This window comes from Xenopus tropicalis, chromosome 8 (assembly GCF_000004195.4).
Source record: "Xenopus tropicalis strain Nigerian chromosome 8, UCB_Xtro_10.0, whole genome shotgun sequence".
In the NCBI taxonomy this organism is placed as follows: Eukaryota; Metazoa; Chordata; class Amphibia; order Anura; family Pipidae; genus Xenopus; species Xenopus tropicalis.
This window is the reverse complement of record NC_030684.2, coordinates 131,179,276-131,195,098: the sequence shown is the minus strand read 5'-3', so window position 1 is coordinate 131,195,098 and position 15,823 is coordinate 131,179,276. Positions and strand designations below refer to the sequence as shown.

The 15,823-nt window shown below is 43.9% G+C and overlaps 1 protein-coding gene and 1 non-coding gene across 2 annotated transcripts; both read right to left on the bottom strand.

The window, feature by feature from the left end:
- Positions 1 to 9,688: 9,688 nt before the first annotated feature.
- Positions 9,689 to 10,128, bottom strand: sdhaf1 (succinate dehydrogenase complex assembly factor 1). Its single transcript, XM_031891988.1, has one exon. The coding sequence runs from the start codon at positions 10,038 to 10,040 to the stop codon at positions 9,786 to 9,788; it is 255 nt and encodes an 84-aa protein (XP_031747848.1). The 5' UTR covers positions 10,041 to 10,128; the 3' UTR covers positions 9,689 to 9,785.
- Positions 10,129 to 13,720: 3,592 nt separating this feature from the next.
- LOC116407425 lies at positions 13,721 to 13,853 on the bottom strand. Its single transcript, XR_004220331.1, has one exon. It is a non-coding gene; the product is annotated as a small nucleolar RNA SNORA47 (small nucleolar RNA).
- Between the last annotated feature and the right edge of the window lie 1,970 nt (positions 13,854 to 15,823).

Here is a 15,823-nt window from a genome sequence, read left to right as displayed (position 1 = left end):
TTCACTAGAGGTCAGTGATTCCTCAGTTGTCAGTTTATATCCAGCCCCAATGTAAGGGCAAGTTAAGACATGGAATAAAATACTGAACTTAATTCAACCTTGGCAGCTGTCTCCTGTGACAGTTATAACATGTCTTGTTTACCTTTTTATAAAGATATTCTTTTAAAGGGGAACCAAACTCCTCTGCTGCAGACTTTTATTGATTTGTGCTTTCAAGCAGAACTGTATTAGGGAATATCGGTAATTTATACAATGCACAATATGGCTAAAGCCAGCACTAAGTTTGCCCAGGAGCAGTAACCCATAGCATTCAATCAGTAGGTAGAATTTGCTGGTCACCTGGTTTAAAAGCAAGCATCTTATTGGTTGCTATGGGTTATTGCTCTTGGTGCCTTTTATTAAGTATGGGGGAGTTCCAGGACAGCACAAGAATTTCCTGGGGGCAGTTGGAGGTCTGCGGTGGGTATGTAAAGGCAAACTGTTTGGGAAAGCAAGAAGTCATTATATATGGGCTGCACCTATTAATGCTCGGGGCTTCCTGAGCTCAATATCACTACGAAGCAGATTTAATGTAATTTTTATTCAACTTCACGCATTTATTTTGCATTCGGCACACCCATCATACATTAAAAAATTGCAGTAAGAGTCACATACACATATATTTTGTTTTTTATCCCATGTCCTTCCCTTAGGGCAGGCACTACGGAAAATATTTGTTTAAAACACTGAACAAGTCTTTTCCTGTTCTGCTACCGAGGAACTGCTGGTTTTTTCCTAGAATGATTGGGTGGGCCGTGTACAGCGCTGCAGTATATGTGGCTCTTAATAGTGTTAATAATAATAATAGATAGAAAAATAAATGAGTGCTTGCCTGATCCGGTCACCTTCTGGCACTCACACCATGGCACCATGGATGCAAACTATAGAATCATTTAGTAAATTATACATTTTGAATTTCGTATATTGTTTTGCAAGGAAGCGGAATGCATCTATACTTAACACATAACTTTGCCCATGCTTAGTCTGAACACACACTAACACTAGCTAGTGGAACACATTATAGGGCAACTGCACAGAACCTCATAAAGGGAAGCCCTGCGTGTAAGAGCCCTAAAGGCTGCCATACATGGGCCAATTGAAGCTGCCGATATTGGTTCCTTAGACCGATTCGGCAGCTTATGGACCCGTGTATAGGGACTACTGATGGGCCTGCCCAACCAACATCTGGCCTGAAATTGGGCAGATATCAATCGGGCAGGTTAAAAAATTTAGTCGGGTCAGCTTGTTGATGTGGTCCTCAAACCAACTGTGCCTATTATTGGCGTTTTAATTTGAACGTTTGGCCTCAGGGCAAAATGACTGAATTCACCTGATATCGCCCACCCGTAGGTGGGGATATCAGGAGAAGATCTGCTCACTTGGCGACCTTGCCAAGTGAGCGGATCTTAACGTGTATGGGCACCTTTACACCCCACAAACCCTGTTGTATATTTAACTATCTGTTGGGACAGCCTGCTGCTACAATATGTAGTCCTCCTGGTTTGCCCCATGAATAGGCAGCCTGTGGTCATATGAAGCCTTTTGGGGTTTCTGGGAGTTTTAGTTCAACAACACTACCGCTACATGGGCTTGCTGTGTAATGGTCCTGGGGGGATTCATGCACAACTCAGATATAGTGCATTGAACCAAAAACATGAAATGTTGAATTATAATCAGCCCCTGGGAATCATGGGAATACTGTGCAAATATGTATACATGAAGCTGATTGGCCCAGTCATAGTCATAATCATTCACAACAAGGCGATTCATTATATTCTTAGCATACTAGTATAAAGATAATTAGTAAGTTGCTATAGAATGAATTCATGGTTTGCATGTTCAGTTGACAGGTGCAGTAGTTTTATTATTATTATTTATGACTAAGGATAAAGGGTTCCAAGCAAACACCTGCTCATGTATTTCAGTCTGTAGACAATTCCTTTGTGTAATAATTAAAAGACCCAAAGGAGCCGTTGGTAAACATTAGCCAACATTCATACCTTTTTCTAAGGGAAAAATAATAATAAAAAAAAAAAATATATGCATATATACATTCTATTCATATCATAATTCTAACAAGTTTGTTGCACAGTGCGCACCCAATCAAATTCCAGTTTTATCTCTTGGCATAGAGAAAACATTTGAAAGGAAGTCATCCAACTGTACTTGGTTTCCCTTAGGGATCACTGGTAAAGGAATAGTGTAATTATAGTCACATAAATCACTTATGTATCTCCGTCTGGCCCTACTGGCACTTCCCAGGAGAGCAGCTATGGCTTCTTACATTTATATACAGGTATGGAATGCCTTATCCGGAAACCCATTATCTAGAAATTTCAGAATTACAGGAAGGCTAACTCCCATAGACTCCATTATAAGCATATAATTCTAATTTTTACAAATTATTTCCTTTTTCTCTGTAATAATAAAACAGTACCTGTACTTGATCCCAACTAAGATATAATTACCCCTTATTGGGGGCAGAACAGCCCTATTGGGTTTATTTAATGGTTAAATGATTCCCTTTTCTCTGTAATAATAAAACAGTACCTGTACTTGATCCCAACTAAGATATAATTACCCCTTATTGGGGGCAGAACAGCCCTATTGAGTTTATTTAATGGTTAAATGATTCCCTTTTCTCTGTAATAATAAAACAGTACCTGTACTTGATCCCAACTAAGATATAATTACCCCTTATTGGGGGCAGAACAGCCTTATTGGGTTTATTTAATGGTTAAATGATTCCCTTTTCTCTGTAATAATAAAACAGTACCTGTACTTGATCCCAACTAAGATATAATTACCCCTTATTGGGGGCAGAACAGCCTTATTGGGTTTATTTAATGGTTAAATGATTCCCTTTTCTCTGTAATAATAAAACAGTACCTGTACTTGATCCCAACTAAGATATAATTACCCCTTATTGGGGGCAGAACAGTCCTATTGGGTTTATTTCATAGTTAAATGATTCCCTTTTCTCTGTAATAATAAAACGGTACCTGTACTTGATCCCAACTAAGATATAATTACCCCTTATTGGGGGCAGAACAGCCCTATTGGGTTTATTTAATGGTTAAATGATTCCCTTTTCTCTGTAATAATAAAACAGTACCTTGTACTTGATCCCAACTAAGATATAATTACCCCTTATTGGGGCAGAACAGCCCTATTGGGTTTATTTAATGGTTAAATGATTCCCTTTTCTCTGTAATAATAAAACAGTACCTGTACTTGATCCCAACTAAGATATAATTACCCCTTATTGGGGGCAGAACAGCCCTATTTGGTTTATTTAATGGTTAAATGATTCCCTTTTCTCTGTAATAATAAAACAGTACCTGTACTTGATCCCAACTAAGATATAATTAATTCTTATTGGGTGAAAAACAAGTCTATTGGGTTTATTCAGAATTTAAATGATTTTTAGCAGACTTAAGGTATGGAGATCCAAATTACAGAAAGACCCCTTATCCGGAAAACCCCAGGTCCCAAGCATTCTGGATAACAGGTCCCATACCTGTAATATAATTATTTATATACTGCATACAGTATTATATGTATATTATGTGCCTCTCTCTTATGAAGAGGGACATTTGTCATCAAAAACACTTTACAATACACATGTATAAAAAGTACTATAATTAGGGTTCATAACCCTACAATTTATGGATTGGGATTATCTGTAGTTCCACTTCTTAGCCGAGGGCAACAGGAGCTGGAAGATGGGTTTTCAAAGAGATGTAATTAACTGTAACCATCAGGCATTGTATATAAATAGCCAAATAATGAGTAACAGTAGGATCATTGTTTTTCGGGGGGGGGGGGTAAATTGCTGTTGCTGAGAAGTATGAAGTCACTTTATTAAAACTGTCTGGAGCATTGGCGCCTGTTGCTAATAATGAAGGCATAGAACTGAAGTGGATGTTTTGTAAAGCAGTGGTTTCATAAAGATGTTATATAACAGTGCCAAAAAAAAAAGCCAGGTGCAATGCACCATGGGGTATGTTTACTAAGATTGGAGATAAATATCTCCGGTGATGTTGCCCATAGCAACCAATCAGCAATAAGATTTGAACAGTCACCTACAAGTTAGAAATCAAAGCAAAGACCTAATTGGTTGCTACAGGCAAGATTACTGGTGATATTTATCTCCATTCTTAGTAAACATACCCCCATGTGTTTTTGCCCACAATGCACCTGGCCCCATTGATGAACGAGCCCTTAAATGGAGTAGAAAGGGTAGTGTATGGCATGATGCTTGTCCCTGGTAGGGTGGAATGCAGAAGGGGCACAGATGGGCATCAATTTGCACCCCTTGTCTTTGAGCCAAGCCTGTTTGGGGGAAGAGCAGTGTAGGTAGGGCTAGAACATATTAGTTTAGCCATTATTTACTGGTCAGTTATGGTAAGGCCTGTTTTTATTAGGTTGTGTTAGACTTTACCACCAGGGTGTAGTCGTAAAGCGTATTCTGTTTAAACAAAAGATAGTTTGTACCTTGGGCAAACAGAGCGGCAGATGGCAGGAAAGCCGTTAAGGGACAGATGTCATGTTATCAGTAATGGGTGTGTCTATTATACACTTTATATATAACGTGTACTGTAACCTGATAATGGTATATCCATATAAATATAAAAAAGAAAAAAAAAAAGCCCCGTAAGGCACAGCCATTATTCCATAAAACATGCCCGTAATAAGATATTAGGTTCCTAAGTCCCTGGCTTCCTAATGAAGACATTGGGGATTATACAGTATGATAGGTAAATTGTAACTCTAGCCCAGAAACCCATAGCAACCAGTTCCCTTACAACTGATGCTGGCATGGTTTATTGCACTGTATTTCATCCCACAGTTACCCACATGTTTCTTAGTTTAGTACTATTAATGCTCTAAAGGCTTACCTTAAGTCTGGCTAATAAGCTGCCCAAGGTCCATTCTTGTCAGTCTGTGAAAAGACAAGGAAATATTGTTTTTAGAAAAGAAAGTAACTACCAATTGGATATAACGGTGTATGACACCTCCAGGCAGGTAAATACACTAATGCATAAAACAGAAACACGATGGGGGGAATTCACAAAAGTGGTGATATTGAGACAAAATAAAAGTGAGGATAGATTTGTGGGATTTTCCACCTAATTCACAAACCTCTATCTCTACTTTTGTGAATTTGTCTTTTAAGCAGACAGTTTTCAGATTTTGTCATTTTCCCGACTTTTTTTTATGAATTTGCCTTTAGCTTAGTAAATCTGTCGGTGCCACCAAACCCAGTCCCAAATCTACATGAACCGTCCTGTCTACCGTCCTGTCTCTCTCCTACCGCTTGCCTCCAAAATCTTGTATTGTCTTCTCCCGTATTACTAACTTCCTTAACGCCCATAATTTATTAGACCCGCTGCAATCTGGTCTACTGGTCTACTGAGACAGCGTTGTGCAGAGTTACAAACGATCTTCAGGTTGCCAAAGCTAAAGGTCACTTCTCTATATTAATCCTTCTAGATCTATCGGCTGCGTTTGATACGGTTGACCACTCCCTCCTGAGGCAAATTCTGCATTCGATTGGTCTCCGTAGTCAGGCTGCATCCTGGGTCTCTTCCTACCTCTCTAACCGTTCATTCACTGTCTCCTACGCTAATAAAACCTCATCTCCAGTTCCTCTTAATGTGGGGGTACCCCAAGCCTCAGTACTTAATGTGGGGGTACCCCAAGGCTCTGTACTTAATGTGGGGGTACCCCAAGGCTCTGTACTTAATGTGGGGGTACCCCAAGGCTCTGTACTTAATGTGGGGGTACCCCAAGGCTCTGTACTTAATGTGGGGGTACCCCAAGACTCTGTACTTAATGTGGGGGTACCCCAAGGCTCTGTACTTAATGTGGGGGTACCCCAAGGCTCTGTACTTGGGTCAATGTTGTTCTCCCTTTACACGCTGTCCTTGGGAGATCTTATCTGTTCATTTGGCTTTAAATCCCATCTGTATGCTGATGATATCCAAATTTATTTGTCGACCCCTTCATTAACAGCTGAAACTGAGACTCAAATCACTAACTGCCTCCTGGCTATCTCTAACTGGATGAACCAACTCCACCTCAAACTGAACTAATGATCTTTCCGCCTAAGCTTGGTCCTTCCCCCCCCTTTTCTATCTCTATTGATGGCACCCTCATCAACCCTGTTGATTCGGCACGTTGTTTGGGGGGATCTTTGACTCCAGTCTCTCCTTTTCTAACCACATTAACTCCACTGTCAAAACCTGTCACTTTTTCTTATGCAATATTGCCAAAATCCGTCCCTTTCTCTCTACTGCAACAGCCAGGCTGCTCATGCATGCGCTCATCCTATCCCGACTTGACTACTGTAACCTGCTGCTAACCAGCCTCCCTAACTCCCATCTTTCCCCCCTACAGTCTATATTAAACACTGCTGCCAGAATTCTCCTCCTCTCATCCAGGAGAGTTCAGGCCCTTCCCCTGCTAAAGTCCTTATCATGGCTTCCTATTAAACAAAGAATATCCTACAAACTTCTTCTCCTAACCTTCAAAGCCCTCCATTCCTCTGCTCCTCACTACATCTCGTCCCTTGTGTCTCCGTATGTTCCTGGCCGACTCCTTCGTTCCTCGCAGAGCAATCGCTTGGTTGCGCCCCCCACTACTACTGCGGTTTCCCGCTTTAAACCCTTCTGCCTTGCTGCCCCTTACATTTGGAATGCCCTCCCTGATTTCCTCCGGAGAGAATCCTCCCTCAGTCTTTTTAAAACCAAACTAAAAGACTCCCTTTTGGAGCACTCGCCCAGCACCTGATCTGGGAATCAGCACTTATATTGTAACGTCAACCACTGTGACCTACAGCACTTATATTTGCCTATTTGTATCTGTAAGTTACCCCTCCCATATAGATTGTAAGCTCTACGGGACAGGGACCTCCATCCTCTTGTGCCTTTGACTCTTACCCTCCCATCTAGATTGTAAGCTCTACGGGGCAGGGACCTCCATCCTCTTGTGCCTTTGACTCTTACCCTCCCATCTAGATTGTAAGCTCTACGGGGCAGGGACCTCCATCCTCTTGTGTCTTTGACTCTTACCCTCCCATATAGATTGTAAGCTCTACGGGGCAGGGACCTCCATCCTCTTGTGTCTTTGACTCTTACCCTCCCATATAGATTGTAAGCTCTACGGGGCAGGGACCTCCATCCTCTTGTGTCTTTGACTCTTACCCTCCCATATAGATTGTAAGCTCTACGGGGCAGGGACCTCCATCCTCTTGTGTCTTTGACTCTTACCCTCCCATATAGATTGTAAGCTCTACGGGGCAGGGACCTGCATCCTCTTGTGTCTTTGACTCTTACCCTCCCATATAGATTGTAAGCTCTACGGGGCAGGGACCTCCATCCTCTTGTGTCTTTGACTCTTACCCTCCCATATAGACTGTAAGCTCTACGGGGCAGGGACCTCCATCGTCTTGTGTCTTTGACTCTTACCCTCCCATATAGATTGTAAGCTCTACGGGGCAGGGACCTCCATCCTCTTGTGTCTTTGACTCTTACCCTCCCATATAGATTGTAAGCTCTACGGGGCAGGGACCTCCATCCTCTTGTGTCTTTGACTCTTAACTTATTGCAACTGTATCTTGTATTTATTTGTATTTATTGTTATACTTTGTATTTATCTTTTATCTTAATAACCCCCTGTTTGTATTAATGTATTGTACTGTACAGCGCTGCGTACATAAGTAGCACTTTATAAATAAAGATATACATACACACATACCTTGGAATAAGGATTTTACCAGCAGGATTTTGCATTTCATATGCCATTTCACTTTGGGGGCATTTCCTGAGGGATAATTTTAGTTTGCACAGAGAAACTATCATTTTTTTCTATATTTCTGTGTAATGCCACTTCTGTAACAAGATTTAAGGGTCTAAATACCTTATTCTCTAGCCCCTACTCATTACTGGGCAGCAGCAATCAGGCCCCCCCACCAACATGCCCGGTGACTAGAGCTCCAACAGGACTAGGGCCCAGCGGGTTTTTATCCACTGCCCTGTTGGGCCGTCCAACCCTGTACCCCAATATCCCAAAATGTGCATAATTATGTAAATGTGAGGTAAAAACTTTATATATATATATATATATAAATAATATATATTATAAAAGTAAAAACTTTAGATATAAATTGAAAATCACTGTTTTACATGTTTATAAAATGTTAATGAGGCTTTTTGCACCTATTGTTCTAGGGTCAGACAGATACTTGTCCCCTAACAATAGGCTGCTAATCCCCATTAATATGTTAACGATCCCCCAATGGGGCCCCTACCTTAGGTCTGAAATGAAGACTGGGTGAAACAAAACAGAAGATCTTAGAATTGATCTAACAATATATTATATATTATAGATACAATAGATTAGATTAGGAAAGGGAATCTATAAATTATATCCCACTGATAGGCCCTGAATCAATATATAAACAAACAACAAATATTTCAGTGAGATAAAATAACATTTAATGGCTCAAAATTAAACAAACAATTTCAAATGAAACAAACCATACTATACCAAACAATGGAAAGGTGCATCCAAGTGTCTCATGGTACCCACTCTCCTAACACGTTTCGCACCAATGGGTGCTTCATCAGAGGAGGTGTGGCATGTTAGTGTCACTTCCTTTTAATACCCCCAATATATCATTTACACAGTGTACAGGGTTAGTATCTAACCCTGTAATAAGCTCATATTATATCAGCCATTTAAAATATACATATCCAAGGGCTGCAGAAACCACCCTGTTTATATGTGAGATTGCTGTTTAATTTTGAGCCATTAAATGTTATTTTATCTCACAGAAATATTTGTTGTTTGTTCATGAATTGATCTAACAGAGTAAAGCTCTGTTTCGTACGATATTCTGTGCGTGTATGGCAAGTCAACTGATATCGCAGGAGGCTGCTATTGGTCGACTTGCCGATCGGACCGGTTAAAAGACTTAGATCGGGCTCCATAGAAGGCGCCTGAGCAAAATCTGCCGTCAGGGCTGAATTGGCAGAAGGAGGTAGAAATCCTATTGTTTCTACCTCCTTATCTGCCCTGAACGGTTAATGGCCGATTGGTCGCACAAAAGATCGGAAATCACCACGTGTGTGGCCACCTTTACACTGAGCTTTACTCCATTTTGAAAATGTTGGGAAAAAATGTTGTTTAAACGACAAATTCACAAAAGTGTCTGTAAACTGTCTTTCTTTCACCAAAAACGGAAAAGTGGCGGTTGAGTCGGAATTTATGCGGATTTCTGTTTGTGAATCTGAAAAAAAAGTGTTTTCCACCAGTTTTTTCACCACTTTTACTACAAAAAAGGTCTCTCTCCACTTTTGTGAATTCCCCCCATGTCTCTTTACTCCAATTTACTGCTAAGTTGCCACAAGGTTCAGATCTTAGTGCTCCAGCCTTTTACTTTGAGAAAGGTGGCAGTAGTGTATTTAATTGCTCATTATCAGCTCTATTCTGACATGCCCAGCTTTGCTAGCCTTAACTATTCCTCTACAATACACATGAAAAGCCATCACTAATATGCAGTTTATGGAGGCGGTCATGTTTATAAAGCACTATGAGGTTGGTACATTTGCAAACATCCTACCAAAGGAATACAGAGGCCAAGTAAGAGCAAACAACTTGTTATAAATAGTATAAATAATTTATATACAAAGAGTAGTTACATTTGTACCAATATCAAATCTTTTTTATAAGAAAACATATTAATTGTTCTGATTGGTTGGGGATCTGATGAAGGCTCCCAGTTGCTTTGTATTTGCATCCTGTAGTTGCTGCAGTTGCCGTTGCCCCCGCCGCAGAAGGTACTCTATGTGCATAACATCAGTCTTTGGAATTTTTGCATTTCTTCTGAATTCATCTCTGATTCTGGGTACAAACCCAGGTTTCTCTTTGCCGGCTTGTAAAAACTGTCTGTAAAGACTCAGAATCTGCTTTTGTAGTTTGCTGTGTCTAACCATTGTGCCTCCTCACATCTATGTTAGCTTAAAAGTTCAAGTTTAAAGACATTAGTATAATTTTCTACTGTAAAAATATTTCCCTTGCAAGCGACTGATTCATATATGAGGGAAGCGCTGTGTTGCCTTGAGCAGATGATTTGTTTCCTTCTTCAGGCATCTTGGTCCAGGGAACCTCTACAAAACAAGATGGAATTCATGATTTATATACCACAGCAATGAGTAAGTACAGGACACATTATAAAGGCCAATAAACCTCTCCACGTTATCTGTGCAAAGGGTTAATTAGTATAACTCTTGCAACTACAGCCTCCTACCCACTGTGTCATCCAGCCACACATTGGCTGGATGAGGATTGGCCAGGTCTGATTTTCCGTTTGGATCAAGGTATTGACAGGTACACAGTGCACTGATGTGGTCCATAATCCAATTGCCTGCATAGCGGCAAATATGATATGTGGGCATATTGGGAAAAAGATCATCCTATATAGAGACAACCTTCTGCCCTGGCCATTGCATCCCTAACCAGGGTTGCCAGGTTGGCAGTTTTTCCACCAAATTAGGCTACTAATTTAAAGCCCTGGTACAACCCCACCAAGGTACAGTTTTGGAGCCTTGGCACATTTGTACTTTGGAAACTAGCCAAAGTTTTTTCCCCTAGTATGCTTGTTCCACTGCATGCCGGGTAATGTAGTTTGTATCTAACAATTAGCCTACAGCTAGGATTAATATATATCTACAATACCCAGAATGCAATTGGACAGTATAGACAGAGGCTCCGTTTTGTATTCCTTTGTGCTCTTTCAGGCTCAACCTGTATGTTCTACACCCTGATCTTTAGGGTATGTGGTTGTTACCGTTACTTTCTACTGGGATGTGGGGCAGTTCTACCCCCTGCTCCCTGCTCTATAGGGTATGTGATTGTACTGTTACTTTCTACTGGGATGTGGGGCAGTTCTACCCCCTGCTCTATAGGGTATGTGATTGTACTGTTACTTTCTACTGGGATGTGGGGCAGTTTTACCCCCTGCTCCCTGCTCTATAGGGTATGTGATTGTACTGTTACTTTCTACTGGGATGTGGGGCAGTTCTACCCCCTGCTCCCTGCTCTATAGGGTATGTGATTGTACTGTTACTTTCTACTGGGATGTGGGGCAGTTCTACCCCCTGCTCTATAGGGTATGTGATTGTACTGTTACTTTCTACTGGGATGTGGGGCAGTTCTACCCCCTGCTTCCTGCTCTATAGGGTATGTGATTGTACTGTTACTTTCTACTGGGATTTGGGGCAGTTCTACCCCCTGCTCCCTGCTCTATAGGGTATGTGATTGTACTGTTACTTTCTACTGGGATGTGGGGCAGTTCTACCCCCTGCTCCCTGCTCTATAGGGTATGTGATTGTACTGTTACTTTCTACTGGGATGTGGGGCAGTTCTACCCCCAGCTCTATAGGGTATGTGATTGTACTGTTACTTTCTACTGGGATGTGGGGGCAGTTCTACACCCTGCTCTATAGGGTATGTGATTGTACTGTTACTTTCTACTGGGATGTGGGGCAGTTCTACCCCCTGCTCCCTGCTCTATAGGGTATGTGATTGTACTGTTACTTTCTACTGGGATGTGGGGCAGTTCTACCCCCTGCTCTATAGGGTATGTGATTGTACTGTTACTTTCTACTGGGATGTGGGGCAGTTCTACCCCCTGCTCCCTGCTCTATAGGGTATGTGATTGTACCATTACTTTCTACTGGGATGTGGGGCAGTTCTACCCCCTGCTCCCTGCTCTATAGGGTATGTGATTGTACTGTTACTTTCTACTGGGATGTGGGGCAGTTCTACCCCCTGCTCCCTGCTCTATAGGGTATGTGATTGTACTGTTACTTTCTACTGGGATGTGGGAACAGTTGTGCAGTTGATCATTAAATGAGAAGGAAAGGCCAATAAAGAGTTAATCTCAAGCTGCAGGCATACCTTCAGTTGTCTCAATAGTGCCCTTAAGTCTCCCCATATTTCACTTGTTCAGAAGTTCAGAAGCCAAACAGGTAGAAAAAACGCTGAGCAGGGTAGAGAAGATTCCCATAATGCAACGCTCTTCCCCTGACTTCATGACTTAGACTGTAGGAGGCGCATGCGCACACAGCAGGAGCGCTCCCCCTAGCAGAACGTGTAAGGCTAATGCCACACGAGGCGTAGGGCTGAAATTTTCGGCAAGCGGAAAAACGCTTGCCGAAAACTCAGCCCCAACGCCTGCTACTTGTGCCTGCACCCGAATGAAAGGGATACGCTCGGGTGCAGGCACATGTAGCCGATATACGCATGAAAACGCGAGAGTTTGCATTCTTGCGCGTTTTCATGTGTATATCGGCTACATGTGCCTGCACCCGAGCGTATGTGGCATTAGCCTAACATCTTGTTTCCTACATCTCAGTAGAATGTACCTTACTGTGTATTCCCTACATTATGCCCTGCCATTAAGCACAGCTCGTTTAATCAATATGTCATACTGTCCTGTAACCAGGCCCGGATTTGTGGCGAGGCCACAACGGCCTGGGCCTAGGGCGGCAAACATTTAGGGGCGGCATGCCTCCCCGCCGCACCGGAGTTCTGCTCCCATACAGAGCAGCGGGGACCTCTCCCAGCTGCTCCGTATGTGTTCATATCGGCGCCCGCATAAATGCGCATGCGTGCGCTGGGGGGGGTTGGGGGGTAAGTTGCGCATGCGCAGTGCGCTGGGTGAGTTGCAAACACGCATGCGCAGGGGGTGGCTGAGCGGGGTGGCCTCCGGGCGCTCGGATTTGAAATCCGGCGCTGCCTGTAACACAGCTATAGCTCATTACTTTCCCCAGGCACTCAGAGAGTTAAAAGCAAGGCATGAGTGCCGTTACATCACTGGGGACTTGCCGGAGGGAGGAGCAGCACAAGTTGAATTGGCCATGGAGCGAAAACAGAACAGGGGGGGGGGGAGGGGCTGGTGCTGACAAGTTGCTGTGTGAGCTGGGGGGAAGGCAGGCACAGGGGGAACGCATCCGCAGTACAGACAGTGAGGGAAAGGGAATGGGCATCCCTTGTTAGAGATGGCGGCGTTGTTCACTGATAAAAAATGTAGTGTGTGTATCTCTGTAAATCTTTCATTAGGCAAGCCAGGAATATAGCGATTTTACTCAGCAATAGTAGTACTATTTAATAGTGTGCTTCATAGATTTTGCCTTTCCTTCTTCTTTAAGCTATAACTCTTAGGATATCCTGTATAACTCTCAGAATATGCTGGGACTGCTGGGAGTTGTAGTCCAACACACCCATATGTATATTATGTCTGGGGTTAATGCAACATTCTGAATCTATTCCTGTAGTGACTTCCCAGCTGGACTGGGCACAGAGGGCAGGGAATTATCAGCCATCCCAGTAACTGGGTAGTGATTACGCTTTATAAGGCATGTTGTCCCATATATACTTAGTTCTTTAGAGTTTTTTGTCATTGCGCGGCTAGTTTGGAAAAAGAAATCTGTCAACCCTAGCAGTACGGCATTGTTAAGATGGCCATACAAGTACTGAACCACTCCATGTGGCTACTAATTCCGAACGATAGCCCGACCCGGCTCCACACCGGACAGTTGCCAAGAAAGCACATGAGCGCAAAGCGCACAGCAGCTCCCAGGCGGGACTGCGCCTACTAATCTCGCCCAATGAAATGTTAATGCGGAGGCTGCAGGGCTCTCTAATGAGCGTAGGAATCCGAGCAGCCGGCGCATTGATACTGTAGGAGGATATAACCAGTAGAGAGCAGCATGGATGGACTGCCTCACCTTCTCATGCCTCCATCGTACAGGCACATGGGAACTAGCATTGCGGGCAGCAAAGGGGGAATGGCGCGGAGGGAGGGGAAGTGAGTGGAGTGAGTACCATTTACGGCAAGTAGTGATGTAGCGAACATCGCCGAAAATGTTCGCGGACTTTCGCCAAAACTCACGAATATTCGCGAACTTTGCGAACCCCATAGACTTCAATGGGAAGGCGAACTTTAAAACCTAGAAAAGCTATTTCTGGCCCGAAAACTGATTTTAAAGTTGTTTAAAGGGTGCCACGACCTGGACAGTGGCATGCAGGAGGGGGATCAAGGGCTAAACTTCTCTGAAAAATACTTGTAAAAAAAACGCCCCAAAAAAAAACGCCAAAAAAAAAACCTGCAAAAAAATAACGCAAAAAAAAAAAAAAAACGCAAGCTATTCCTATGTATATGCATAGGCGATAAAACAAAGCGAAAAAACGCGGCGCCAAAAAAAACCAAGGCGAACCCAAAGTGGCGAACATCGGCAAAAGTCCGCGAATTTGCGCGAACGCGAACACCCGATGTTCGCGCGAATTAGTTCGCCGGCGAACAGTTCGCTACATCTCTAACGGCAAGTGAGGATCATAAGCAAGGAGTAAAGGAGAGCGCAATGATACATATACGTACCCTCTGCACTAGTCCCTCGCGCAGCAGTCTGTGTAGTACTCACGGCTAATATACCAATCAGCCTGGCTCATGCTATGGCTTGTAATACCGATACACAAGTATTTCATAGGGCTACAGACACTGACCTTCCTCCTGCCATGCTGTCCCCCGTAGCAACTACTTCCGCTGCTGGGACTGACCCATGACGTCACGTCGTGTAAGTGACAGGAAGTGACGCCTCCCATTGCAACACAATGTGCTTAGGGACTAGCGGAAATGCACTGCACAAGGGAAGGGATAGCTGGGAGTGGGGACATATGGAGGCGCGTTGGAGGGAAGTAGTGATGCGGGTACCCCCTCTCTCACTGTGTGTGCGCTGGGCTTACAGTCTCGGTGTGAGGGAAGTTGCCTCAGGCATGTTCTTACCCGGATTCACTGTTAGATGTCCCGCTTTTCAGCTTTGCCATTTAACTGATTGCTGTGCCTGCTCTGCTCTGGGGAATAAAGCCCCGCCCCCTTAACTCTTCAATCTCCCCTGCTACACTCAAGCTCACAGGTTTCCCTTCATGTTTAATTGTCCTGGGAGGAGCATTTGTGACAGGCAAGGGTTAACTATTGGCATTGGCTGCATTCCTCTCCTGCTCAGTGGGTCAGGGGCTGAGGGGGGGCTCTGGCTTTTATCAGGCAGAAGAGGCTGCTGCTTTTATTTTTGTGCTGGGCAGTGTATAGGGGGCTACTGTGTATAGGGGGCTACTGTGTATGGGGGGCTACTGTGTATGGGGAGGCAACTGTGTATGGGGGGGCAACTGTGTATGGGGAGGCTACTGTGTATGGGGGGCTACTGTGTATGGGGAGGCTACTGTGTATGGGGGGCTACTGTGTATGGGGAGGCTACTGTGTATGGGGGGCACCTGTGTATGGGGAGGCTACTGTGTATGGGGAGGCTACTGTGTATGGGGGGGCACCTGTGTATAGGGGGCTACTGTGTATGGGGAGGCTACTGTGTATGGGGGGGCACCTGTGTATAGGGGGCTACTGTGTATGGGGAGGCTACTGTGTATGGGGGGGGCACCTGTGTATAGGGGGCTACTGTGTATGGGGAGGCTACTGTGTATGGGGGGGCACCTGTGTATGGGGGGGCACCTGTGTATAGGGGGCTACTGTGTATAGGGGGCTACTGTGTATGGGGGGGCACCTGTGTATGGGAGGGCACCTGTGTATGGGGAGGCTACTGTGTATGGGGGGGCACCTGTGTATGGGGGGGCACCTGTGTATGGGGGGGCACCTGTGTATGGGGAGGCACCTGTGTATGGGGAGGCTACTGTGTATGGGGGGGCACCTGTGTATGGGGGTTAT